The sequence below is a fragment of the Macaca thibetana genome, chromosome 4 (genome assembly GCF_024542745.1).
Source record: "Macaca thibetana thibetana isolate TM-01 chromosome 4, ASM2454274v1, whole genome shotgun sequence".
NCBI classification, from domain to species: domain Eukaryota; kingdom Metazoa; phylum Chordata; class Mammalia; order Primates; family Cercopithecidae; genus Macaca; species Macaca thibetana.
In genome coordinates, this window is record NC_065581.1 from 79,358,018 (window position 1) to 79,371,830 (window position 13,813).

Here is a 13,813-nt window from a genome sequence, read left to right on the forward strand (position 1 = left end):
CCCATCTCTACCAAAAATACAAAATTAGCTGGGCATGGTGGTGTGCGCCTGTAATCCCAGCTACTTGGGAAGCTGAGGCAGGAGAAGTGCTTGAACCCAGGAGGCGGAGGCTGCAGTGAGCCAAGATTGTGCCACAGCACTGCAGCCTGGACGACAGAGCAAAACTCCGTCTCAGGAAAAAAAAAAAAAAAAAAAAAAGATAAATCACCATAGTCATGAATATATTCTGTAAATAACAATCTGTAAATCTGATTAAAAGTTAACTTCAGCCAGGAACAGTGGCTCACGCCTGTATTCCCATCACTTTCGGAGGTGGAGACAAGAGGACTGCTGAGCCCAGGAGTTCAAGACCAGCCAGGGATACACAGGAAGACCCATCTCTACAACAAATAAAAAATTAGCTGAGCATGGTGATGCACACCTGTGATCCCAGCTACAAAGGAGGCTGAGGTGGAAGGATTGCTTCAGCCTAGGAAGTGAAGGATGCAGTGAGCCAAGATTGTACCACTGCACTCCAGCTTGGGCAACAGAATGAGATCCTGTCTCAAAAACAAAAGAAAGTTCCAATTTTTTTTTTAAACCAATGCATACGAGATATGTCCTCAGGAAAACAATCTATTCCATTTTTACTTCAAGCATATATTTACAAGTATTTACATTCTATGTGTATCTGATTAAAAATCAAGTGATATGCTGAATTATGTGGTTATCTCATAATTTTAAAATGACATGAAAAATTATATCACATTATATTCACTCAATGATTAATGTTATATCTAGAGTTCAGGTTAAAATACTTTGTAGTCTTTTCCAATTCTGTGGAGAAAGTCATTGGTAGCTTGATGGGGATGGCACTGAATCTATAAATTACCTTGGGCAGTATGGCCATTTTCACAATATTGATTCTTCCTATCCATGAGCATGGAATGTTCTTCCATTTGTTTGTGTCCTCTTTTATTTCACTGAGCAGTGGTTTGTAGTTCTCCTTGAAGAGGTCCTTCACATCCCTTGTAAGTTGGATTCCTAGGTATTTTATTCTCTTTGAAGCAATTGTGAATGGAAGTTCATTCATGATTTGGCTCTCTGTTTGTCTGTTACTGGTGTATAGGAACGCTTGTGATTTTTGCACATTGATTTTTGTATCCTGAGACTTTGCTGAAGTTGCTTATCAGCTTAAGGAGACTTTGGGCTGAGACAATGGTGTTTTCTAAATATACAATCTTGTCATCTACAAACAGGGACAATTTGACTTCTTCTTTTCCTAATTGAATACCCTTTATTTCTTTCTCCTGCCTGATTGCCCTAACCAGAACTTCCAACACTATGTTGAATAGGAGTGGTGAGAGAGGGCATCCCTGTCTTGTGCCAGTTTTCAAAGGGAATGCTTCTAGTTTTTGCCCATTCAGTATGATATTGGCTGTGGGTTTGTCATAAATAGCTCTTATTATTTTGAGATATGTTGCATCTATACCGAATTTATTGAGAGTTTTTAGCATGAAGGGCTGTTGAATTTTGTCAAAGGCCTTTTCTGCATCTATTGAGATAATCATGTGGTTTTTGTCTTTGGTTCTGTTTATATGCTGGATTATGTTTATTGATTTGTGTATGCTGAACCAGTTAAACCACAATGAGATACCATCTCACACCAGTTAGAATGGTGATCGTTAAAAAGTCCAGAATTTTCTAACAGGTGCTGGAGAGGATGTGGACAAATAGGAACACTTTTACACTGTTGGTGGGACTGTAAACTAGTTCAACCATTGTGCAAGACAGTTTGGCGATTCCTCAAGGATCTAGAACTAGAAATACCATTTGACCCAGCCATCCCATTACTGGATATATACCCAAAGGAGTATAAATCATGCTGCCATAAAGACACATGCACACGTATGTTTACTGCGGCACTATTCACAATAGCAAAGACTTGGAACCCACCCAAATGTCCATCAATGACAGACTGGATTAAGAAAATGTGGCACATATACACCATGGAATACTATGCAGCCATAAAAAAGGATGAGTTAATGTCCTTTGTAGGGACATGGATAAGGCTGGAAACCATCATTCTCAGCAAACTATTGCAAGAACAGAAAACCAAACACCACATGTTCTCACTCATAGGTGTGAATTGAACAATGAGATCACTTGTACACAGGAAGGTGAACATTACACACCGGGGCCTGCTGTGGGGCGGGGGTAAGGGATAGCATTAGGAGATATACCTAATGTAAATGACAAGTTAATGGGTACAGCACACCAACATGGCACATGTATACATATGTAACAAACCTGAACATTGTGCACATGTACCCTAGAACTTAAAATGCAATAAAAAATAAAAAAATAAATACTTTGTAGTCTCGTAAGAATTCAAGAAAGAAAATTATTCAACAATTTAATAATAATAATTTCAATTTATACTGAAGTGTTTTGCTTTGCTGTGCTTTGCTGTGCTTCATAGTTAACTGTGTTTCTAAACAGGAAGGTTTGTGGCTACCTTGCATGGAACAAGTATATCCTGCCATTTTTCTAACAATACATGCTCACTTTGTGTCTCTGTGTCACATTTTGGTAATTCTCCTGGTATTTCAAACTTTTTCATTATTATCGTATCTATGGTGATCTTTGATGTTACTATTATAATTGTTTTGGAGCACCATGAACCACATCCACACAAGGTGGCAAGCGTCATTGATAAATGTTTGTTTTCTGACTGTTACACCAATTGGCAGTTCTCCCATCTCTCTCTCTCTCCTCCTTAGGCCTCCCTATTTCCTAAGAAACAACAATATTGACATTAGACCAACTAATAACCCTACAGTGGCCTCTGTGTGTTCAAGAGAAAGAAAAAGTCACGTCTCTCACTTTAAATCAAAAGCTAGAAACGATTAAGCTTAGTGACGAAAGCACCACCCTGATCACTCAGCAGTCATCAACATCAAGGCAAGATCCTCCACTATAAAAACATGATTCACTGAAGGTTCAGATGACCATTAGCATTTTTTAGCAATAAAATATTTTTACATTAAAGTTTTTTTTGTAGATATTACGCTATTGCACACTTAGCAAACTACAGTATAGTATAAACATTACTTTTATAGGCACCAGGAAACCAAAAATTTCTTGTGACTTGTTTTATTGCGATGTTTGCTTTATTGAGGTAGTCTGGAACCAAACCTGCAGTATCTCCAAAGTATGCCTGTATAGTCTTAAGAAGCCATAAAAAGAGCATAAACTACTAATTGTAGACAATTCAGACACCTCTCACCTTGATGATAATAATTCAGAATACCTATAACATCTATAATTATCTATAATTGGTCAGTTTAAATTTTCTTGGTGTCCTAAGATACATAAAACTCATTACTCATGTTTGTACTTAAGTTTTCCAATCACGTTTTCATAAAATAAATGTATAACAAATATCACTTTTATTTGATAATTATCAAATTCTGTTTTTGTTTTTTTTTTTGAGAAGGAGTCTTGCTCTGTTGCCCAGGCTGAAGTATGGTGGCATGATCTCAACTCACTGCAACCTCCACCTCCTGGGTTCAAGTGATTCTCCTGTCTCAGCCTCCCAAGTAGCTGGGATTACAGGCGCCCACCACCACGCCCAGCTAATTTTTGTATTTTTAGTAGAAACGGGGTTTTTCCATGTTGGCCAGGCTGTTCTCAAACTCCTGACCTCAGGTGATCTGCCTGCCTCGGCCTCCCAAAGTGCTCGGATTATAGTCGTGAGCCATCATGCCCACCCAGATAATTATCAAATTCTTTTCAAAGAAAAATACCCTATGTTTTGGGTCAAAATTTATGGCATCTTTCCTCCCATCTTCCTAGAATTCTCCTTAATATGCCATAATAGACTCCTTTTAAAATTTGGATAGATAGTCCCTTCAATGTGGCACTCTAAGCTCATGTTGCTAATAATTACCAAGGAAAAATTTTTCCTATGTTTGAAAATTAGTCAGAAGTTTCAGATAAATGACCACTTGAATACCTTCCTCTGAAATCCTAAAGTGTACAGCAAAGTAATCAGAAAGGTATAAACCCACAAGGGCAAAAATAATAAACTATTAGGACAATGGCAGTCTAAAAAGCAACACATTTTTGAAGGATAGCAAAAGAGATAGAATGATAAAACTGATGTCACTGAGTGGACAAAAAGAAAAACTAACAGTCATCAGGTGGGTGATGGTAAGGAGGGAAGCTGAGAACTCTGGAAAGGGGCATATACTGGAGACAGAGTATGTATCGAATCCTGAAGTTGACATGAGGATGAAAGTGTGAAAATTGTTTCAGTTTATTTAAGGAGGGGCTCAGAGTGCCAGATGTACTCCCTATTGCTGTATGGTCACATGACTACATCTCCTCTACTCTGGCAGAAGGAAAATTTGATTCAAAGTCACTAGTAATAGAAGACGGCGGGAGTGAACTGTTGTGTACAAAGTCTATATACTAAATGTGAAAACCTATTACAAATGGTGACAAGCTCAGTCCCAGCTCTAACCTCCCTACACTGAGATATGTTTCCAGAATGCTAGCAACCAAATGTACACCTTACCAGCAAAAAAAAATTAAAAGGCTGCTCTTTAGAAAAACTGACAGACTAAAGAGACCAAGGAGAAAAGATATGGAGATAATCAACATATGGGGAGATTCGGGGGTCCCTAAGGAAACTGATACGTTACCCTATAATCACATCTATCAGTCTACTTGTAGCACACAGGCACACAGAGCTTCCAATCAGAACTTAAGAGAAATCAATCAATCAATCAATTGACAAAATGAAATAAAATAAAATATATATAAGGTAGAATGAATAAAACAAGAGTGTAAATCAATCTTAGCTTTCTTTTTTTTTTTTCGGTTGAGTGGTTTCTTTTGTTCAATATCATATTGGTAAGATTCATCCACACTGTTGTATTTAGTCATGATTTATTCTTTGTCATTACTCTGTAGTATTCTACTATAAAAATAATTTATCCATTGACTGCTGATAGACATCTAGGTTGTTTTCATTTTGGGCTATTACAAATAATAAATTATGAACATTCTTATACATGTTTTGTGGTACATATGTGTGTATGTTTCTGTTGGGTATATACTGAAGACTGAAAATGTCTACAGAGTGCAGAGATCTTCAACATTAGAATATTAAACAGAATACTATAGAAAAAGATATCATCAACAAACCAACCAAAAAAACCTCTTGATAAAGATTTTAATGGTTGACAAAAGTCAGGCAAATATTCCAGAAAGTAGAATTGGAAGGCATATATGTGGACAATAGAAAAGAAAAAGTGTGGTGGCTCACACCTGTAATTCCAGCACTTTGGAAGGCTGAGGCAGGCAGATCACTTGAGGTCGAGACCAGGCTGGCCAACATGGTGAAACCATGTTTCTACTGAAAATATAAAAATCAGTCGGGTATGATGGTAGGCACCTGTAATCCCAGCTATTCAGGAGGCTGAGGCAGAAGAATCACTTGAACCTGGGAGGCAGAGGTTGCAGTGAACTGAGATCCCACCACTGCACTCAAACCTAACAACAGAGTGAGACTCCATCTCAAAAAAAAAAAAAAAAAGAAAAAGTAAGAAATTTAGAGAGGCCTAGGAGGACCAATATCTGACTAATGTGATTTGTAGAGAAAACAGTGAGGAGAAAAAGTATCAAAGTAATATAACATTACATAAGATTTCCCTAGAACTTAAAGACATGCTGTTGCCAATTCAAAAAGCCCAATTATCCAGCATGTATCAAAAAAGACCTACATTATATTACTGTAAAATATCAGAACATTAGAGATAAAGAAAAGACCCTATAAACTTTCAGAGAAAAAAAAAAGTGGAGAAGAAAACAGGAGGTAACATAAGAAGATTTAGGAATTAAATGGCATTGAATAAGTTCTCCAAATGATTTCCAATTTAGAATCTCGTTCCCATCTATCAGTCAAGAAGAATGAAGGCTAGAATAAAAACATTTTCATGAATATGCGAGCTCCAAAAATATATGTCCTATCCATTCTTTATCAGAAACCTACTGGGTTGTGATTCATCAAAACAAGGAGTGTATCAAGAAATACAAAGCCACAAGATCAAGAAAACTGGGGATCAAACACTGGAGAGAAGGGAAGATCTTCAAGACAACAGTTAAAGAAAATCTCAAGATGACAGATATTCAGCAAGCCTGGAAAAGACCCAGTTCAGATCTCAGAAGAACACAGGACTCTAAAGAATATGCCTCCAAAAAAATAAGTGAAACAATTTTCACTCATTCACTTTTTGCTTAAGGAAAGTGATTGATGGCATGGTTATAGCTATATTACCAAGTCCAAGGCTTCATCATGAGCTTAGTTAATTCTCTCAAACTGCAATTTAGTACATGACAGTGGTTCCAATAACTTTTCCCCCTTTTTGGATTTTCCATACTTTTGTTCAAAGAAAGTACATCTCAGTGTTGTAGCAGTCAAATCATAAACCCTACAAGGGTAATGGTCAAATCTGTCTTGTTCATTGCCTTATCAACAGAAACTAGCACAGTTCCTTACATTTAGAAGGGGCTTAAAAAATACTGATAAATTTTAAAATTCTGCTAAGCTCATCCTCTCCAGTTTTGCACTCTTTTCTCTTTTCCTTGGGTATTCTTACCTCTTATTTTACTTTTTCAGTAACCATGCTTTGGACTTACTAGTAACCATAACAGGCACTGATTTAGTTCCACTGGTAACACTTAGAATAAAATTATTTGCTACTTTCTTCAAAATAATTAACATTTTAATTGAGAAAAATATTCCTTCTTACAAACAGAATAATGTGGCCTTAGAAACATTGAAGGGATTCCCCTAAACCATGGGTAGTTGCCAAGATCCTCCCCAATTCTTGTGAGAGAAAGAGAGTTCTACTTATTTCTTCATAAGGCTTCACATTCTCCATGTACTTCTCCAGTACTGGTTTCCAGATATTTTAAGTTACAAAGAAAAGGAAGGATGGAAGGGAAGCTGGAGTACAACCTATTTTACACATCTCAAAATTATATCTGACCTCTTTGGAGACTATTCCAATGCTGCCACTATGTGTAAATTCCAATGGAGAAAATGTAAACACAACATTAAGTAAGAAGCACTGTTTTACAAAGTGAAAAATAACAAGCTATGATTATAATCATGTAAAGATATTTATGCAGCATGCAGAAGGACAAAAAAATTAGTGTAGTATAAATAAAGTTTTCTTTTTATATGTGTCTGATATATTTAATTTCTTATAAAAATTTAAAAAATTAAATTTTAAATCACTTTAGCAAGAAAATCTAATTAGAATATCAAGAAGAAATTACATCTATATATGAAAAATATATCCACATTTTGAAGTGTATGATGATGTACGTCATCATGATGTGTACGCCAAAACACCCCAAATTAAAAGAAAATAAACACAACAAAAAAAGTGTTTGCTTCCCAAGTTTCAATTTTTAACTTGAAAACAGAAGGGGAGATGAAATATTTGAAAAGACTTTAGAAACACTAGAAGTAGGAAGGAACTCAAAAGTCAAGTACTACCTTAAAAGCAAATGCACAGATCTATATTAATTTTAATAAAAATAGGAGCATACCATGCATTCACTGGTTTGGGGGCTTTCAAAGGAGTAGATAAAACTGTTTCCATGCTATTCATTCCTGAATTGTTTTCCTTGGTAGTCAATGCAATCATTTTTCGTTGCTTCTGAGAAAGTTTAACTCCATGAGAAGCTGTTTTGCTAGAAATTAAATTAAAACAATTAGTTTCAGTGGTTTCTTCTGACAAAGTTTAATTCCATGAGAAATGATTTTGCTAGAAATTAAATCAATTAACATTAATTTCTGCTTAATAAAGGTTACTGGTAATAATAATGTTTTCTATTTATTTGATGTTATTTTGCCATTATTGGATCAAAATGCTCACAAGTTTCAACAATGAAAATATCAGTTTATACTAACAATGATCAAGTAATAGCTACATATGAGCCCTCCAACATATTACAAACTTCAAGAACTTGCATGACAAGCCTTAACTCTTTGGCTTTTGTAGCCAATAGTCCACAATTATTATTTTAGAGTCAAGTTTCTGGGATGTAATACTGTATTCTACAAGAGCTGGACTATCAGCTCAACTCTATCTTCAGCACATACTTAAGAAATAATATTATGGAGGCTAAATTGACCAGAAAAGGATGTATAATTAACTATAACATCAAATGCAGAAAAATAATAGGAAAGATGCAATAAGTCTGTCCAATTCTTAGGGCAGAAATATAACATGAAACGATCTTTTATAATTTTTTAACCAACCCTAAATGTGACTTTGGTGTAGCTCCACATTTTTGTCTACTTTCTTCTATTTCCATGATGGTTCTGAGATCCACAACAGGAGGGCTGACTGGACTAAAAGACATAAAAGGTTACTTTGCAAGGCATTCATTTACCTATAAAGCCCAACCCCCAACTTCACTGAAACCATAAGTGAAATGTGAGATTAATAGTCAGAGTATAATTTAGAATTATCAGCTGTGAGCCAGCTTCAAAAAGGATATTTTGAGTAAAAGTTACTTTTATATATACACATATAAATATTAACATATATCCAAAGTCATAACATTAAGTGATACAGCATATATACAAATAACAACTAATATGTATCCAAAGTCATAATGTGGTGATATAACTGAAATTCCTATATTTAAAAAAAAACATTTTTTAAAAAAGCCAAGCAATAGAAAGATTCTCTACTAAATTAGGCAGAAAACCTCACCAAAGTTCTAATTAAATTCTTACTTTTAGGTTGAATGAAGCTTGAAAATTATACTCTTTCCTTTCTATTTTTAACAAACAAAACTCATTCTACTGTTTAATATTAACAAAAACAAACATTTAATAGAAAAACTTGGGGATACTAAACAATATTGGAGACCCACCAGAGGGAGTTATACCACAGTAAGGAAAAAATTCTACGATCATTATAAATAGATGGTTTCTGGCCAGGTGTGGTGGCTCACGCCTGTAATCCCAGTACTTTGGGAGGCCGAGGTGGGTGGATCACCTGAGGTCAGGAGTTCAAGACCAGCCTGGCCAACATGGTGGAACCCCATCACTACTAAAAATATAAACATTAGTCAGGGGTGGTGGCAGGTGCATGTAATCCCAGCTACTTGGGAGGCTGAGGCAGGGGAATCGCTTAAACTTGGGAGGCAGAGGTTGCAGTGAGCTGAGATCATACCACTGCACTACAGCCTGGGCAATGAGGGCGAAACTTTGCCTCAAAAGAAAAAAAAAAAGAAATAGATGATTTTTGACCTAAATGAAATCTACACTACAGATAAAAATAAGTCAGCCAGGCGCAGTGGCTCATGTCTGAAATCCCAGCACTTTGGGAGGCCGAGGTGGGCAGATCACGAGATCAGGAGTTCGACACCAGTCTGGCCAACATGGTGAACCCCCATCTCTACTAAAAATACAAAAATTGGCCGGGCACAGTGGCACGCGCCTGTAGTCCCAGCTACTCGGGAGGCTGAGGTAGGAGAATCATTTGAACCCAGGAGGTGGAGGTTGCAGTGAGCTGAGATCATGCCACTGCACTCTAGCCTGGGCAACAGAGCAAGACTCTGCCTCAAAAAAAAAAGTCGTATTATTTCATATTAAAGGGGAACCTGTTTCCTGTACTTTTTTTCTTTCATCAAAAACAAATTCTACTTATTATTTATACTAGGCAATACTTCAGAATGAATGTAGAAATGTTTGTGTATATGTTAATATTGAGAATGTTTATTGCCTATTGCTAAGCATTTTGTCAATGAGCATAGTACTGAAACAGCCTAATCTATCTTGTGGACCAAGCTATTTTTAAAACATGTTTAACAAAATATCCTAACATTAGCAATCAGAAGATGCTGCCAGATGTTCCCACATATTAAATATGTACCAATTTGTGTACTTAAGCAAAAAAAAAAAAAAAAAAGAAACTAATTTCTGAACTAAACTTTAAACCATGAAGCACATAAAATGGAACATCATAATCTTTGTTCCAACTCTGCAACATATAGCCTATTTCAAAAGAATTAAATAGTCCAGATGATAAGATAATCCATAAGTCAACTAACAGTTTTAGACTTTATCAATCATTGTAGGCATATAAACATGAAGCACAAGCTCAATTAACATTTTGAAAGAATACTACATTCTAATTACACCTGCACCTTCATTTGACTTTTCTTTTTTCTTTTTTTGAGATGGAGTCTGCTCTGTTGCCCAGGTTGGAGTGCAGTGGCATGATCTGGATTCACTGTAAACTCCGCCTCCCAGGTTCAAACAATTCTCCCACCTTAGCCTCCCAAGTAGCTCAGATTACAAGTGTGTATTACCACACCTGGCTAGTTTTTTGTATTTTAGTAGAGATGGGGTTTCACCATGTTGCCCAGGCTGCTGTCAAACTCCTGAGCTCAGGTAATCTGCCCACCTTGGCTTCCCAAAGTGCTAGGATTACAGGCATGAGCCACCGTGCCCAGCCTTCATTTCATTTTTCTAAATAAAAGAAAAATATATATATAATATAGGCAAGTTAAAAGGATAGTATAACGTTAAATTAATATCATCTGAAAATTAACTGAATAGTTACACATTTTGTGAAATTTTAAATACCCCTTCACATACTCTAAGAGATAAAGTCTATGATTGACAAAACGGTCTTCCTGTGTGGCATTTTTAACCAATACATATATTATCTAAGAAATAACTGCTGATATTAAGTTTCTCTCTATATATGTAAAACATACTATTTGCTACTATTCACTGATGATAATACAAAGGCAACTAAATTTTGCCTGGGGTTGGTGGCGGGGGGAAGTCTATTATATAGTTGGTTAGCAATTCGTAGGCATTTAGGCAATTTTCTGTACATTAGAAATTTATATTAATATTTCTTAAATGTTCATCATTAAAAAATTAAATTGCATTAAAAATGAATGATATTTCTCAAACTAATAGTTACAGAATAAAATAAAAACCCTACCTGAAGGAACCAGCAACCCAACTGGCAGAGTTGGTAGTATCAATTCTGTTATTGGGAATGGGCTGTGGAGCAGATATTTTAAGTATTGGTGACTTTTCCCATGGTTTTAAATCTTCCCTAGCATACATAGGAGATGCACCATTAACATACGGTTTGACTTTCGTCTGGGGAGAGAAAAAAAAAATAAAAGAAGTTAATGAGCACCTAGAACAGTAACACATAGCTGGTACTTAATAAATATTAGTTACATTATAATGAAGAGTAAAATCTTATAACAATAAGCCATCTAGTATTTTCAAATCATGTTCTTCTACAGTTTTGTGCCTTAGCCTACTCTCAAATCACATTGTTGACTATAACCACATTATTATGAGCTTTGAGAATAATTTCTAGGGGAACTAGTTAGCATATTGAATCTCTAACCAAATAGTAAACATGTAATAGTTGTACAAATAAGACATGAAGTAGTAATTTTAAAATTAATATCCATGGCTTGAGTACGAAACAAAATGAAAGTTTTGTATAAATGTCATATAACTCACTCTGATGTAAAGTACTGTGAATAAAATTAAAGTCAAATAATACTTACACCTTGAAAGGAACCCTAAAACTACCGCTATTGTAATACGTCAAGGAAGTTATTAAAATGGTATGTCTACTTCCAGGATAGATTCTTCTGTTATTGCAAATCACTCACAATATGCCCTGAGCCTTCCTTTAAACCTCAGTTGTCTTACAGAACAACCTTAGTGTGAATATAAATTGCCCCCAAACTTCTATTCTATATTTTTAAAAAAATCAATCCTGCTGGGGTGAGGTTGCTCACACCTGTAATGCCAGCACTCTAGGAGGCTGAGGTGGATGGATTGCTTGAGTCCAGGAGTTCAAGACGAGCCTGAGCAACATGGCAAAACTCCATCTCTACCAAAAATATAAAAAAATTAGCTGGACGTGATGGTGCGCACCTATAATCCTAGCTACTCTGGAGGCTTAGATGGAAGAATCACCTAAGCCCAGGAAATCAAAGCTGCAGTGAGCTGATACTATACCACTGCACTACAGCCTGGGCAACCAGAGTGAGAGACCCTGTCCCCCAAAAAGAAAATAAAATTAAATCAATCCTTGAGGCCTAAAAGACTCTAAGGAGAAAGGGTTAACTTCTGTTGTCTCATGAATTCCTAGGAATTCTGATATGTTTTGTGGATGCGTAGGGGTTAGGGAAAAGTGACTCTATCTCTATTCAGTTACACATTTTTCTCTAATAGGTTAACAACTATGGAATCAAATTTTAAGGAGTGTCTAAGAACTGTCCTCCCCAGAGTTGATCACGCTAGGAATCCTCCAGCTTAATGTGCTAGATTAGGAGAAGAACTCAATCATTTCCAAATTGTTTTGCTCCAGTTAATACCTTGGAGGAAAGAGACTGCAAAATTTGAAAGCAGGCTTATTTTTGAAATCATTTGCCTTGACAATTTTTAACTGATGTTAACTGACATTTCACAAGACAAATTTCAATAATTTAGCTATGAATATATTTTTTCAGTATGTCTGTACAGTATTATTATATTTTACATCAACATTATATTTTAGTTGCATAAAGATTAGAAATAACATCATAAAGGGCTTAAAACTGCCATTAAAATCTCTAAAACTAGAAATGTTATGCAAATTTAAGAAAACTAACACTATATTGTGTGATTCTTATATACCAACCTGGAGACTGTTTTAAAATTAGGGCAAAAATAAGGAAATATTAAAGATAAACTATCTATAAACCTAAAATCTGAAGGTAAGGAGTCAGTGCTTCAAAAAACAAACCTCAATCTTATCTGAATGAAATCCTGTGGTGAAATCAGGGGACTGTAAATCTCTAGGACTACCCACTCCTGCATAGCTTCCTTCAGAGTCTGATGTCAATAGTTCTGGAAGAGATTCCACAGAATTGGTCTTACCAGACTTTAATAATCCTAAAACATGAAATTAAAAAAAAATTAAACACATATGCATTAAACATATATGCATTATATGCAGTGAATCAGACAGCTAAAAACTTTCATTTATCTAGACTTAATAACATTCAAATTATATTTATGGTATAAAAATCTTAATAATTTAAGTTAACTGGAGAAAGAAATCAGTTTAAGTGAAAAACTGAAATGGAAGAGATTATAAAACAATAGTTTTATTCATTACAATCACACACCAACTGTGTAATGAACCTGAGGAAGATAGTTCTTTGGATCTGCTTTAAAAAGTGATTGAAAATATTTTTGTCTGCCTAAGAGACAAAGGAGAAAGGGAAAATAATTAAAGTCCAGACCTCTTTTCCTTTTCTCATCTGTCTCTTGGTACAGTGGTCTCTGCACCCAAGCGAGGAGGGTAGCTTCATTCTATCTGGGAGGAAACCTGTGGCCTTTTTGCCTCTCACTTAGCCAGCTGACTGACCCAATAGCAGAGGCTCCCACAGAAGACGACTGTGGCCTGTTTGAAGTGTGTTCTTCCCTGAAATCTCTGGTGATTCAGCTCGCTTGAAGCAAGAGGGTTGTTATGAAATGTATGTATCATTTCTTCTCTTAGGCAAGCTAAATGCCTGGCCTCATGCCACACCTGGTATCCAGGTTCAAACTTTTGCTTAGATTCACATGTTCATTTCTGCACATTTCAAATTTATTAGAATCTAAATGAAGCACCAAAATAAGCTATAAAGATGTTATCTCAGTTGTAACTAAGAGTTGTATAATTGATTTAAAACCTACTGTCTCTTATACATTGTTCTC

General features: G+C 35.7%; 1 protein-coding gene across 1 annotated transcript in view; it reads right to left on the reverse strand.

Moving 5' to 3' along the window:
* Nucleotides 1-13,813, reverse strand: part of IBTK (inhibitor of Bruton tyrosine kinase) — a 79,278-nt gene that overhangs the window by 14,457 nt on the left and 51,008 nt on the right. Inside the window, exons 22-25 of the mRNA XM_050788110.1 lie at nt 12,855-13,003; nt 11,037-11,200; nt 8,324-8,416; nt 7,609-7,752 (exon numbers count right to left, since the gene is read on the reverse strand). Coding sequence (XP_050644067.1) covers nt 7,609-7,752; nt 8,324-8,416; nt 11,037-11,200; nt 12,855-13,003 — 550 coding nt within the window. The remainder of the gene's footprint in view (nt 1-7,608; nt 7,753-8,323; nt 8,417-11,036; nt 11,201-12,854; nt 13,004-13,813) is intronic.